Below are 11,185 nucleotides of genomic sequence, written 5' to 3'. Positions count from 1 at the left end.
TTATTTATTTTTAAATTTTATTTTGAAAAAATAATATAATTTGCCAAGTTATTTGGTTTTATTAATTAAAAGATATTAGATTTAAAATGACAATTTTCTATTGGTCGGTAAGGTTCACCCTAGGGGGTGAACCCAAGAATAACTCGTCTCAATATATGTGAAACTTAAAAAAAAATTATGATAACATGGATGCAGGATGTAGCCATAAACTAGTTTTTTTTTTTTTTTTTTTTTTTCTGAGCAAAGCCAAGAAGCTAGTTTGCATCAACATTTACTGGGAACGATGAAACTCAAAACCAAGTTCAGTGAGTTTAATGAAATGGACCACATACCATACATAATGTTAAGAAGTTGAGAACAAATGAGCTCCTTTTATTCATTTAATGGACATTTTCTAACGAAGCCCATTATATCAAAAGCCCAAATAACGTTCTTCATGACTCAACAGAAGGAGGATGATTCTCGGAGAAAACCCTAAGAAAGACCCTACCAGAATTTCAGTGATCGGAAACGATGGTGGTTGGTCTAAGAGAGTTCGCGCACAGAACCGGAAACGGCTCCGGAACACCGGTTCTGGACGAATCTAACGGTGAGGAACTTATGCGCGTGCAGCCCTCCGTGGCCGTCGCTCTCGGGAATCGATCCCTCGAGTCTCCCGGAACTCTCTACATCACTTCCAGGTGATAGATTACTCAAATCCATCCTTCTCGTTTGGAACCTTCTTCTGAGATGGAGATTATAATAGTGTGTTGGATACATTGTTTTTTTGGTCAGGAAATTGATTTGGCTTAGTGACGTAGACATGGCGAAAGGTTACGCCGTCGATTTCTTATCGATATCGCTTCACGCAGTGTCTAGAGATCCAGAGGCTTATTCATCTCCTTGTATATATACTCAGGTACTGAACACCTTGTGTTACCTTACTTGGTATCTGTTTGATTTGAGTGCTTGTTACGGTTCGATGTCTGCATGATGTTTGCATTTAGTTGTCTGAGTTTGTGGTTCTGTGTTTTAAAGATTGAAGTTGAAGATGATGAGGATGAAGAAGATGAGTCTGATACTCAATCCACCGGAGCTTTGGACTTGTCTAAGATCAGAGAGATGAGGCTTGTTCCTTCTGACTCTACCCATTGTGAGTTTTAATGTAGCACTTCCTAAGTGCTAATTTGAATCGGTTAGAACGTAGTTCACAAGAGTCTCAGATGCTAACTTTTGTTCTTGTCTTTGACAGTGGATACTCTGTTTGATGTGTTCTGTGAATGTGCTGAACTCAATCCAGAACCAATTGAACGTAAAGATACAACCTTGCTACTTTCGTTTAATGCTATTTTTTTTGTTACATTCTCGTTTCATTGTATCTTTTTCTTCTTCAGAAGAAGAAGAAGGCGAACATAACTGGGTGTTTAGTGCTGATCAGATGGTTGTTGGTGGAGGGGGTAATGCTTCTTTTTATACGCTGAGACCAATCTTAAGATTTGATTATCATCATGGTTGTATGTCGACATTTGCTTTCTGTGTGGTGCAGCGGAAGAAGACGGCGAATGGCCAATATCTCAGAGCCCGACGAGTGTAATTGGTCTCTCCATTGGAGATGAAGGGGGTCTTGCTCAGCCTATGCTCGAGGTAAATCAAAAACCTGATTTCACCTAATCTATTCACTTGTTTGTTTATGTTTAGCTAATTTCATTGACGCTTATTTATACTCACACTGCAGCTCCAGATCAATGATCAGAGGTTTGATGATGCTGAAGAGATGGTTCATGAAAGTGAGACCAAAGATCACTAATCTATCCACAAATGTATTACTCTAAAACGGAGTTGTTTCTTATGTTAAAACAGTGTCGTCTCTGTCTTCTTCAAAGTTCGTGTGCTTTGTTAAATATGCGTTTAGACTTGGAAGTTAGATTTTGCTCATCTTGTTATCTCTCTCCTTGATCACTACTCATTCACGAACCAGAACATAGCTTGTGCCTAACATCAACAAACAAACTTATATGGGCTTATGTATTTCACTTCGGGCCCAGTCACCTGGATTAGATATTCGTCGTATTTATACACTATGATTGATTATTTAATAACTTGTTAACTTTGTTTACGTACAGTATCAACGTGCGTAACTAAAAATAAAATGTACATTTCTAGAAGTTCTAACAAAAAATATCTTAGTACCGTGTTTTTTGTCAACCCTGAAGAAAACATCATGAAATGCTAATTTTTAATTTTTAAAAAAATTATAAGATTGGGTGATTTTCCGTTTCAAGAACTGGGGAAGACATGTATTTGTTGGAAGCACGTTGTTCGATATGGACACATGAATATTCAAAGAAGTATATAATCAAATTAATATTTGAGTTTCTATTATGTCACAATCTTTTTAGAACAATTAGAAAATTCTAGATATTCTCACAAAATCCACTATAATCAAAATTAATTTACAAAATCAACTGTAATCAAATTAATCTTCATTTAATAAAGAAAAACTATTATTATTATTATTTATATAAATATAAGAGACTCATACGAATTGAGCGGATTTGCATCTAACTAGTAAAAGAAAAAACCGAGTCCCACACTTCCCGCGAAAACCTCAGTCTCTCTCTTCCTTCTATCTCTCTCTGTCTCTCTCGCAACCGCTTCTCTGTGTTAACCTTTTGGTTATGTAAATATGAAAATCAAATTAATCATCTAAAAAGGTATTCAGATAAATCGATCCCTATAACGAATGTCGCCGATGTCTACGATGGAACAGTCGCATGAGCATAATCGGGATCCGCAATTGACCACCGCGAAACACCTGGAGAAGATCCCTGAGAATCCTTCCCGCCAATCGGGGTTGGAGAAGGAAGACGATGAAGCTGGGGAAGGTTCAACCACGAGCCGCGATTGCGATTCTCCCGAAATGCTTGCTCCTTCTTCCTTAGGTCTAAATCACATCAGAACGAAATCATCTCCGGCTCCGTCTCCTTTGGGATTTTCGTCAGCCACGCCTTCGGTCCAGGAGAAACCTAGGGTTGGGGCTGCTGATGCTCGCGCCGATGCGCGTGCCAGGTGGCCGATTCCTCCTCATCAACCCGATCAAGGTAAATCAAATTTTGGAAATTCAGAGAGGCGATGATGATCCTAATGATGATTTTGTTGCTTATAGGAAAGAAAGTTCAATGGACACAATCAAAATCTCTGCGCGTGCCTGTAAACACCAATCCAGGGATAGAGGTGAATGATTGTTCTCTTTTTTCACGTTTTCTAATTGCTTTTAGGTCATTTGATTTGATGAGATTGTTTTCTCTTGTTATTTTATCAATGCAGACTCCTCATGTTGGTCTTGCGAAGGAAACGCATTCTCCACGTTTTCAAGCCATCTTGCGTGTCACAAGTGGACGTAAGAAGAAACCTCATGACATCAAGAGCTTCTCTCATGAACTCAACTCCAAAGGTGTAAGGCCTTTCCCCGTGTGGAGATCTCGAGCTGTTGGTCACATGGAGGTTAGTTACTATTCTCTCTGCTTATGTTCATTTCTCATGAGTTGAGACTGAAGTTTTCATTTTTTTTTTAGGAGATTATGGCGGCGATTAGAACCAAGTTTGATAGACAAAAGGAAGATGTTGATGCTGATTTGGGAGTTTTTGCTGGATACTTGGTGACCACTCTTGAGAGCACTCCTGAATCTAACAAGGAGTTGAGAACGGGTCTCGAGGATCTGTTGGTGGAGGCTCGGCAATGTGCAACCATGCCAGCGAGTGAGTTTTGGTTGAAATGTGAAGGAATTGTTCAGAAGCTAGATGATAAACGTCAGGAGCTGCCGATGGGAGGACTCAAGCAGGCTCACAATCGTCTTCTTTTCATCCTTACTCGCTGCAACAGGCTCGTGCAGTTTCGTAAAGAGAGCGGTTATGTTGAAGAACACATCCTGGGAATGCATCAGTTAAGTGATCTCGGTGTTTATCCTGAGCAGATGGTGGCAATTTCGAGACAGCAGGACCTTCTTCGAGAGAAGGAGATCCAAAACATTAACGAAAGCCAGAATATTGATCAGAACTCGAACAGTGGAGCTGATGGGAATGAAGTAAACACCGCTAAAAGTAATGATTCAACTTCGAGCAATTTCCGGATGTCATCATGGAAGAAGCTTCCGTCTGCTGCCGAGAAGAACCGTAGTGCTAATACTACTCCCAAGGCAAAAGGTGAGGGCAAAATCCAACCAAAAGTGTATGGAGATGAAAACGCTGAAGGCTTGCAGAGCCCCTCAGGCCAGCCTGCATCCGCAGGAAGAGGTGATATGTGGGGTTTCTGGGCGGATCATCAATGTATGACATACGATAACTCCATGATCTGCCGTATCTGCGAAGTTGAAATACCAGTTGTACATGTAGAAGAGCACTCTCGAATCTGCACCATCGCTGATAGATGTGACTTGAAGGGGATACATGTGAACGTAAGACTTGAAAGAGTAGCTGAAAGTCTTGAGAAAATTCTGGAGTCATGGACGCCCAAGTGCGGAACCCCGAGAGGAAATGCTGATAATGCTAGATTATCAACATTCAGTAGACATGAAGATATGGATGAAAGCTCTCATAGATGTTCAGATGACATGCTTGATTGTGTTCCTCGTTCAGAGAATACATTTTCTTCGGATGAACTGAAAATCTTGAATGAAGTGTCTATGACTAATGAAGCAAAAGACTCGTCAGCAGGAAGCTTGACACCACCATCACCAGGAACACCAAGGAAAAGCCAAGTAGATTTACTACTAAGTGGTCGGAAAACAATAACAGAGCTTGAGAATTATCAACAGGTAAAGTGTTTACATTTTAAGTCATTTGTCTTGATCTTGCGGAAGTAGACTTTCTTCTCATCGTTTTTACTTGTTCTCTGCTTTGATTTGACAGATAAACAAGTTGCTAGAGATTGCTCGCTCTGTAGCAAATGTGAATTTATGTGGATACAGCTCACTGGACTTCATGATTGAGCAGCTGGATGAGCTAAAGTACGTCATTCAGGATAGGAAGGCAGATGCCCTCGTGGTAGAAACGTTTGGAAGGCGAATAGAGAAGCTATTGCAGTAAGCGTTGTTACTTATCCTGTGTTTTGATCATCACTACTGTTTAACTGCATATTCATTCAAGCTGATTTATTGTTTCACGAATCCAGGGAGAAGTACATTGAACTTTGTGGACAGATAGATGATGAAAAAGTAGACTCATCGAAAGCCACGGCGGATGAAGAAAGCTCAGCAGATGAGGATACAGTGCGTAGCTTACGGGCAAGCCCACTAAATCCACGCGCTAATGATCGAACGTCAATAGAAGATTTTGAAATTATAAAACCAATCAGCCGCGGTGCATTTGGAAGAGTTTTTCTTGCAAGGAAAAGGGCAACTGGTGATTTGTTCGCTATTAAGGTTGTTGTTTCTAACATATTACTCTCTTCTTCCAGGTTTACTCTATGAATACGTTCTTACCTGACTAAACCATGGTACAGGTTCTAAAGAAGGCTGATATGATCCGTAAGAATGCTGTTGAGAGTATTTTAGCGGAGCGTAACATCCTTATATCAATTCGTAACCCATTCGTGGTATGTAATGTCAGAAATTTATAATCGCCAGTCACGAAAAACTGTTATGCTTTCTCTAATGCTTCTATTAGCTGTGCAGGTCCGTTTTTTCTATTCTTTCACATGCCGCGAAAATCTTTATCTGGTCATGGAGTACTTAAATGGTGGAGATCTCTTTTCATTGCTGAAAAATCTTGGTTGCTTAGACGAAGATATGGCCCGCATTTACATTGCAGAAGTTGTAAGGCCGTTTTGAAGACCTCAAATTTGCTCACTTTGTTATAGAAGTTGAACTTAAATCAAATGCTTTTTCAGGTGCTTGCACTGGAGTATTTGCATTCTGTAAATATCATTCACAGAGACTTAAAGCCGGACAATTTGTTGATCAATCAGGATGGTCACATCAAGGTCAATATTTATCGATTTTTAAAGCTTTGCGTTAAGCATACAGATTTGGTGAGAGTCACCACATTTCTCACAAAACCTGTTACCTTGTGATACAGTTGACAGACTTTGGGCTTTCCAAGGTTGGTCTTATCAACAGCACAGATGACTTATCAGGTGATGCATCATTGGGAAATAGTGAATTTTTAGCCGAAGATGGAAGCACTCAACATACACAAGACAAAGATAGCCGTAAAAAGCATGCAGTTGTTGGAACACCTGATTATCTTGCACCTGAAATACTTCTTGGAATGGGTCATGGTTAGTATTTTCATAAGGAAGTTTGCCTTTTTTTAATCTGTCATCATGAAATCTGTTCATGGACTTATATTTATCTTTCACTACAGGTAAAACCGCTGATTGGTGGTCAGTAGGTGTTATTCTCTTTGAGGTTCTCGTGGGTATTCCTCCTTTCAATGCAGAAACCCCACAGGTAGATTATCAAGCTGACTTCGTCAGATATCAGAACGGCATTATTCTAACTGCTTAACATTTCTTTCATTCGTGGGTTTTCAGCAAATTTTTGAAAATATAATCAACAGAGATATACCATGGCCTAATGTGCCAGATGAGATATCTTATGAAGCATATGATCTGATCAACAAGTAAGATATCATACACCTGTAAATAAATCTCAGAAACTTATCTCTTTCCCGCATTTTATGTACCTTCACCGATTCATGCTGTGCTGGGATAATATATATAGATCTCCACGCCTTTAATCAATCGGAGAGGAACAAGAACATGTTAATTGTACTAACATTGTTTGCTTATTTCCTTGTTTCAGGCTGTTAACCGAAAATCCTGTCCAAAGACTAGGTGCAACAGGGGCTGGAGAGGTAAAGCTCTATTAGTTCATACCGTAGCTAACATTTTTTCTTCAAAGCTAGATCAGTCTTCTGAAAATCTACTTACAGGTGAAGCAGCATCATTTTTTCAAAGATATAAACTGGGACACACTTGCCAGGCAAAAGGTTTCTCTCCATATTCCAATCACAAATTAAGTTCCCTGAGAAAATGACTCTCCTATACTAACTTCAGTTTTTGTATCTTTTGTTACAGGCTATGTTTGTACCATCGGCTGAACCACAAGACACTAGCTATTTCATGAGCCGGTATATATGGAACCCGGAAGACGAAAATGTTCATGGAGGCAGCGATTTTGATGACCTTACAGACACGTGCAGCAGCAGCTCTTTCACCACACAGGAGGAAGATGTATGACTCTCTCTTTTTTTAACTTCCATTGATTGCTTGAAGTTCCATAATAAATGTTTGTTTATATGTTGTAAAAAAACAGGGTGATGAGTGTGGTAGCATAGCAGAATTAGCAAACGGACCCAATCTTGCTGTGAAGTATTCCTTCAGCAATTTTTCTTTCAAGGTCAGTTCAATTCCTACGCTCTCTCTCTCTTTCCCTTTGGATTTACCTTTGAATGCTTATTACTTTTGACAATATTAATGCTCTTTTTGTGTTATCAGAACCTCTCACAACTGGCTTCGATCAACTATGATCTTGTCCAAAAGAACGCTAAGGAATCAACAGAGGCTTCAAACCCATCAGCCCCTTGACCAAAACCGAAAAGAAAAACTAGCTCTGGGCCCCAAGTGTGATGATGAATATGTGAGTATTGAGCATCTACTTCAAGTGCTGATTGGTTCTGGTTCATCAGGCCGTTGGTCTCTTCTCTTTGGGCAAGGAAAAAAAAGCTAAGAATAAATGGGAAGCATAGCATTAGATAGGAATCAAAAAAGAGCTGCAGAGATCTCATATCTGAAGCAGCCTGAAAACCTGAAACTCCCTCAAGATTCTTCAAGATTACTACTCTCTCTCTCTCTCTCTCTCTCTCTCTCTCTCTCTCTCTCTCGCATATGTATACAAAAAGTAACAACTCTTTTTTTTTCGTTGTTGTTTACATATGATAACAAAGACCCATTAAACCTATTTTCGAGGAATCTACTCACGAACCAAATTATGCAGCCAGCAGCGAAGAAGATTGTACCAATCTTAAACGTTAAACTTAAATATATATTTATAAATTTTTGAACTGTAGTAAAGATTGTTTACTTTAAAAATATTTACTTAAAGTGAAGGCTTAATTCGTTCATTGCTTTAATAGAAAGATGAAGTTTCCATGCAGACAAACATCATGATCAGAACATCAAACGGATTCGAGGCCAGAGAACCTGCAAACAGGAAACGAAAATCTATAGTGACTTGGAAAGTGTTGAGAACGTTTTATTATTGATCAGAAAATACAAAATACTATTCGTTAGATTGGTCCAACAACATGGGTATAGTATAGAGTGAAGTAAAGTGAGCCATATATAACCTACGGCATATATAAATCTCACCAAACATGTATTTTATTTACCCTCTCCCTAGTCGTCGAAACATCCAAGTTCTAAATCTTCGTATCCCAACTCTCCATACTTCAACCACAACGATGACGAAGACGAACATGATGACGTAATGTCTCCGGACAACAGCATCGTCAGCTCTCCCACCGAGGAACATCCTCCTCCGTTGTTCTCCATTAAAAAGCTCCACGGTTGAATATTGTCACCGTCAACGTCAGCCAAGTGGGTTAGATTTCCTGCTGACGTATCATTCTGCAAACCCACTGGTGCCTCTGCCTGGTGCGGAGGGTCTTGACCGTTGACCAATGTCGTCTCCTCCTTCTCGTGCTTGACTTTCTGTTGGTCAAACGGACTATGTGTGTTTGGATCAATACCCATTCTTATGAGCTTCCTCTTTATATGAGTGTTCCAATAATTTTTTATATCGTTGTCTGTTCTTCCCGGTAGTTCTGCTGCAATCTTCGACCATCTACAATGTTAAAGATAATTTTATAAATGTCACTAATGGAGCACATAGTATTTTGTTAGAGAAATAAAATATTAAAAGCAGTCAACACTTTACTAGAAATCTAAATCGTTTAGTTAGATAAAATGGAATACACATTCCACTAAAACAAAGGAAAACAAATTATAAAGATAAATATTCATCTACTATATAAAATAGGTAAAATTAGCGAATTATTTTGATGAAAAAATAATAACAACCTATTGCCAAGTTGCGCATGAAGATCAATGACTAGTTGAATTTCCTCTTCACTAAAAAGACCTCTCTTGAGATCTGGCCGCAGATAATTAGTCCACCGGAGACGGCAACTTTTGCCGCACCTCTTTAGCCCCGCCAGCTTTGGCACATCTCTCCAGCACCATCCGCCGCTTGCTCCACGTGTTCTTAAGAAATCAACTAGTTTCCCATCTTCGTCCGCCGTCCATGGCCCCTTTCTCAGTCCAACCTCATCACAACATGGTTTACGACCACCCATTATTACTCTATAAGTCAACAGACTTCACACGCCAAAAAAAAAAGTTACCGAGCTTAAATTTTATTATATTTCAACATCATGAAATAAACTAGGTTAGAATCATGGCGTCGGAAAATGGAACATGGAAAAGGAAAGAAAAATAAACACAAAAGTGGTATAAGCAAGTTTATCTCAACTAACTAACTATATATATACACACGTACGGGGTTTCTTGGCCATTTTTTTGGGATGCTTGAGAAATAATTATTCAGTATATAATAGTATTATATATATATATATATATATATATATATCTTGAATTGAAGTATTTAACGGTGGGCGTGGAAAACTCGAACCGAAATTTTGTGGCCGATTGAGCTATATATAAAATTAGATAAGTACCGTGTAATGAAGTTGTATGTGATTTAATTCGATAAAAACCTTTCCCAATTTAGAAACTTTGTTACAGAATGACATAGCGTATTTTTTCACATATATCCATCCACCTTTTTTTGCTCAAAAAAAAAAAAAAAAATCCATCCACCTTTCATATCACTGTTAGCTTTACGGCTCATGTTGGATTACTCGTAAACTTGATGATATTAGCTAACATTTTTATATGTACACAATTGTTAGTTATTTATATATGTATGCAGATAGTTTATTTATATTATCTTCTCTTTCTCTAATTTCTCAAATCTTATATTTACATGATATTAAGTAAATTTTATGTTTATCCACATGTTATTAAGTAAAAAGAAGATCATGCTACTTGCGTTTTGATAATGACAAGAAAATGAGACTTAAAATAGAGACAAAGAACATGAGGCTTCTCTTTTAAGTTTATCTGTTATTTTTTAACTGGGAAATTAATTGTTAACAAAAGTTCAGTTAATGACGTATCCACGCCCCTTTTGAAGAGGATACGTCATAGACTCATAGCCAGTTCTGAACACGCCAGGACTGTGCCTTAGCGTCCGATATCAACACATTGGCTGTCTGGCAAAATTTAAGAGCTGAAGCTTTCTCAAAAAGCGAGTGATAAGACTAATTAAGAGCCATTTAATATTTTGTTTCATATGAGCGAGGTTCAAGCGTTGATCACTTCGGCTTGAGGATGACCATATGGATAAAGAACACAAGCTCAGGCCGGTTGTCAGACTAAGACGAAGTCAGCCAGACTCCATGACCGGCTGGTTAACTTACGCAAAGTAACAGCCTTTGCTAGAGTTAGCTGTAGCCTCTTAAGACTTCTTTTTGTTTGAAATTTGAATTGAGTCTGTTGTGGGGAGAATATCATCAACAGATGCTGGTTTGATATGAGAAGAACAATTATTAATAAACTACTCTTGAAATGAAAGACGAGAAACCCTAACTATATATTGTTATATGTTAGTTTAAGCTTGGAGTTAGCTTGAAATACAAGCTATCCTAATCCTAACTTGTTATGTTTATCTAAAAAGATTAGGAAATATTGAAAGTGTTATTTCATTTAGGATTATGAGTTATCTAGTCTTATATATATTGATGGATATGATGTTGAATCAATCACGGATTGTGTGAGTGATTAGCTTTAGACTTGAATTGTTTTGCTAAAGCTTTGAGTGATTAATAAGAAAAGGACTTCTTGTTAAAGTGATTGAGATTCTATAATTGGTATCCACAACAAGAAAAACATAATCTTAACGAGGGCGGTTTTCCTCGTGAGTTCGTCGTAAAAGAGGCTTTACGACGAATTAGCGAGGAACCATGTTTGCTCGTTACTCATCCGTCGTAACACATATTTCCTCTCCAATTCGTCGTAACTTAGCGAAGAAAATATTTCGTCGTAAAGACGAAGTAGATCATTTCGTCGTAAAGACCACGTCAA

The 11,185-nt window shown here is 38.4% G+C and overlaps 3 protein-coding genes across 4 annotated transcripts; 2 read left to right on the top strand and 1 right to left on the bottom strand.

Moving 5' to 3' along the window:
* The first annotated feature begins 463 nt into the window (after positions 1 to 463).
* Positions 464 to 2,070, top strand: LOC106332103 (chloride conductance regulatory protein ICln-like). The gene is made up of 7 exons (XM_013770573.1): positions 464 to 680; positions 775 to 898; positions 1,018 to 1,132; positions 1,232 to 1,291; positions 1,374 to 1,436; positions 1,526 to 1,623; positions 1,715 to 2,070. The coding sequence occupies exons 1-7, from the start codon at positions 514 to 516 to the stop codon at positions 1,784 to 1,786; spliced, it is 699 nt and encodes a 232-aa protein (XP_013626027.1). The 5' UTR covers positions 464 to 513; the 3' UTR covers positions 1,787 to 2,070.
* A 548-nt stretch (positions 2,071 to 2,618) lies between these two features.
* LOC106329549 (probable serine/threonine protein kinase IRE) lies at positions 2,619 to 7,989 on the top strand. The gene is made up of 17 exons (XM_013768233.1): positions 2,619 to 3,080; positions 3,146 to 3,213; positions 3,307 to 3,483; positions 3,555 to 4,793; positions 4,888 to 5,060; positions 5,150 to 5,399; positions 5,480 to 5,572; positions 5,652 to 5,792; positions 5,867 to 5,959; positions 6,055 to 6,256; positions 6,343 to 6,428; positions 6,512 to 6,600; positions 6,783 to 6,834; positions 6,913 to 6,969; positions 7,058 to 7,213; positions 7,296 to 7,379; positions 7,478 to 7,989. Exons 1-17 carry the CDS (start codon positions 2,723 to 2,725, stop codon positions 7,565 to 7,567), a joined length of 3,408 nt encoding a protein of 1,135 aa, XP_013623687.1. The 5' UTR covers positions 2,619 to 2,722; the 3' UTR covers positions 7,568 to 7,989.
* Positions 7,990 to 8,120: 131 nt separating this feature from the next.
* LOC106333307 (protein ODORANT1) lies at positions 8,121 to 9,475 on the bottom strand. 2 transcript variants are annotated; one of them, XM_013771771.1, is made up of 3 exons: positions 9,062 to 9,475; positions 8,371 to 8,825; positions 8,121 to 8,182 (listed from the first exon to the last, which is right to left on the bottom strand). In XM_013771771.1, exons 1-2 carry the CDS (start codon positions 9,334 to 9,336, stop codon positions 8,378 to 8,380), a joined length of 723 nt encoding a protein of 240 aa, XP_013627225.1. In that variant the 5' UTR covers positions 9,337 to 9,475; the 3' UTR covers positions 8,121 to 8,182; positions 8,371 to 8,377. The 2 variants fall into 2 exon arrangements, with proteins under 2 accessions (XP_013627225.1, XP_013627224.1); XM_013771770.1 differs by lacking the exon at positions 8,121 to 8,182 and having other exon boundaries at positions 8,217 to 8,825.
* Between the last annotated feature and the right edge of the window lie 1,710 nt (positions 9,476 to 11,185).

The sequence above is a fragment of the Brassica oleracea genome, chromosome C3 (assembly GCF_000695525.1).
Source record: "Brassica oleracea var. oleracea cultivar TO1000 chromosome C3, BOL, whole genome shotgun sequence".
NCBI lineage: Eukaryota > Viridiplantae > Streptophyta > Magnoliopsida > Brassicales > Brassicaceae > Brassica > Brassica oleracea.
The sequence above is the reverse complement of the archived record's forward strand: the minus strand, read 5'-3'. Positions and strand labels throughout refer to the sequence as shown.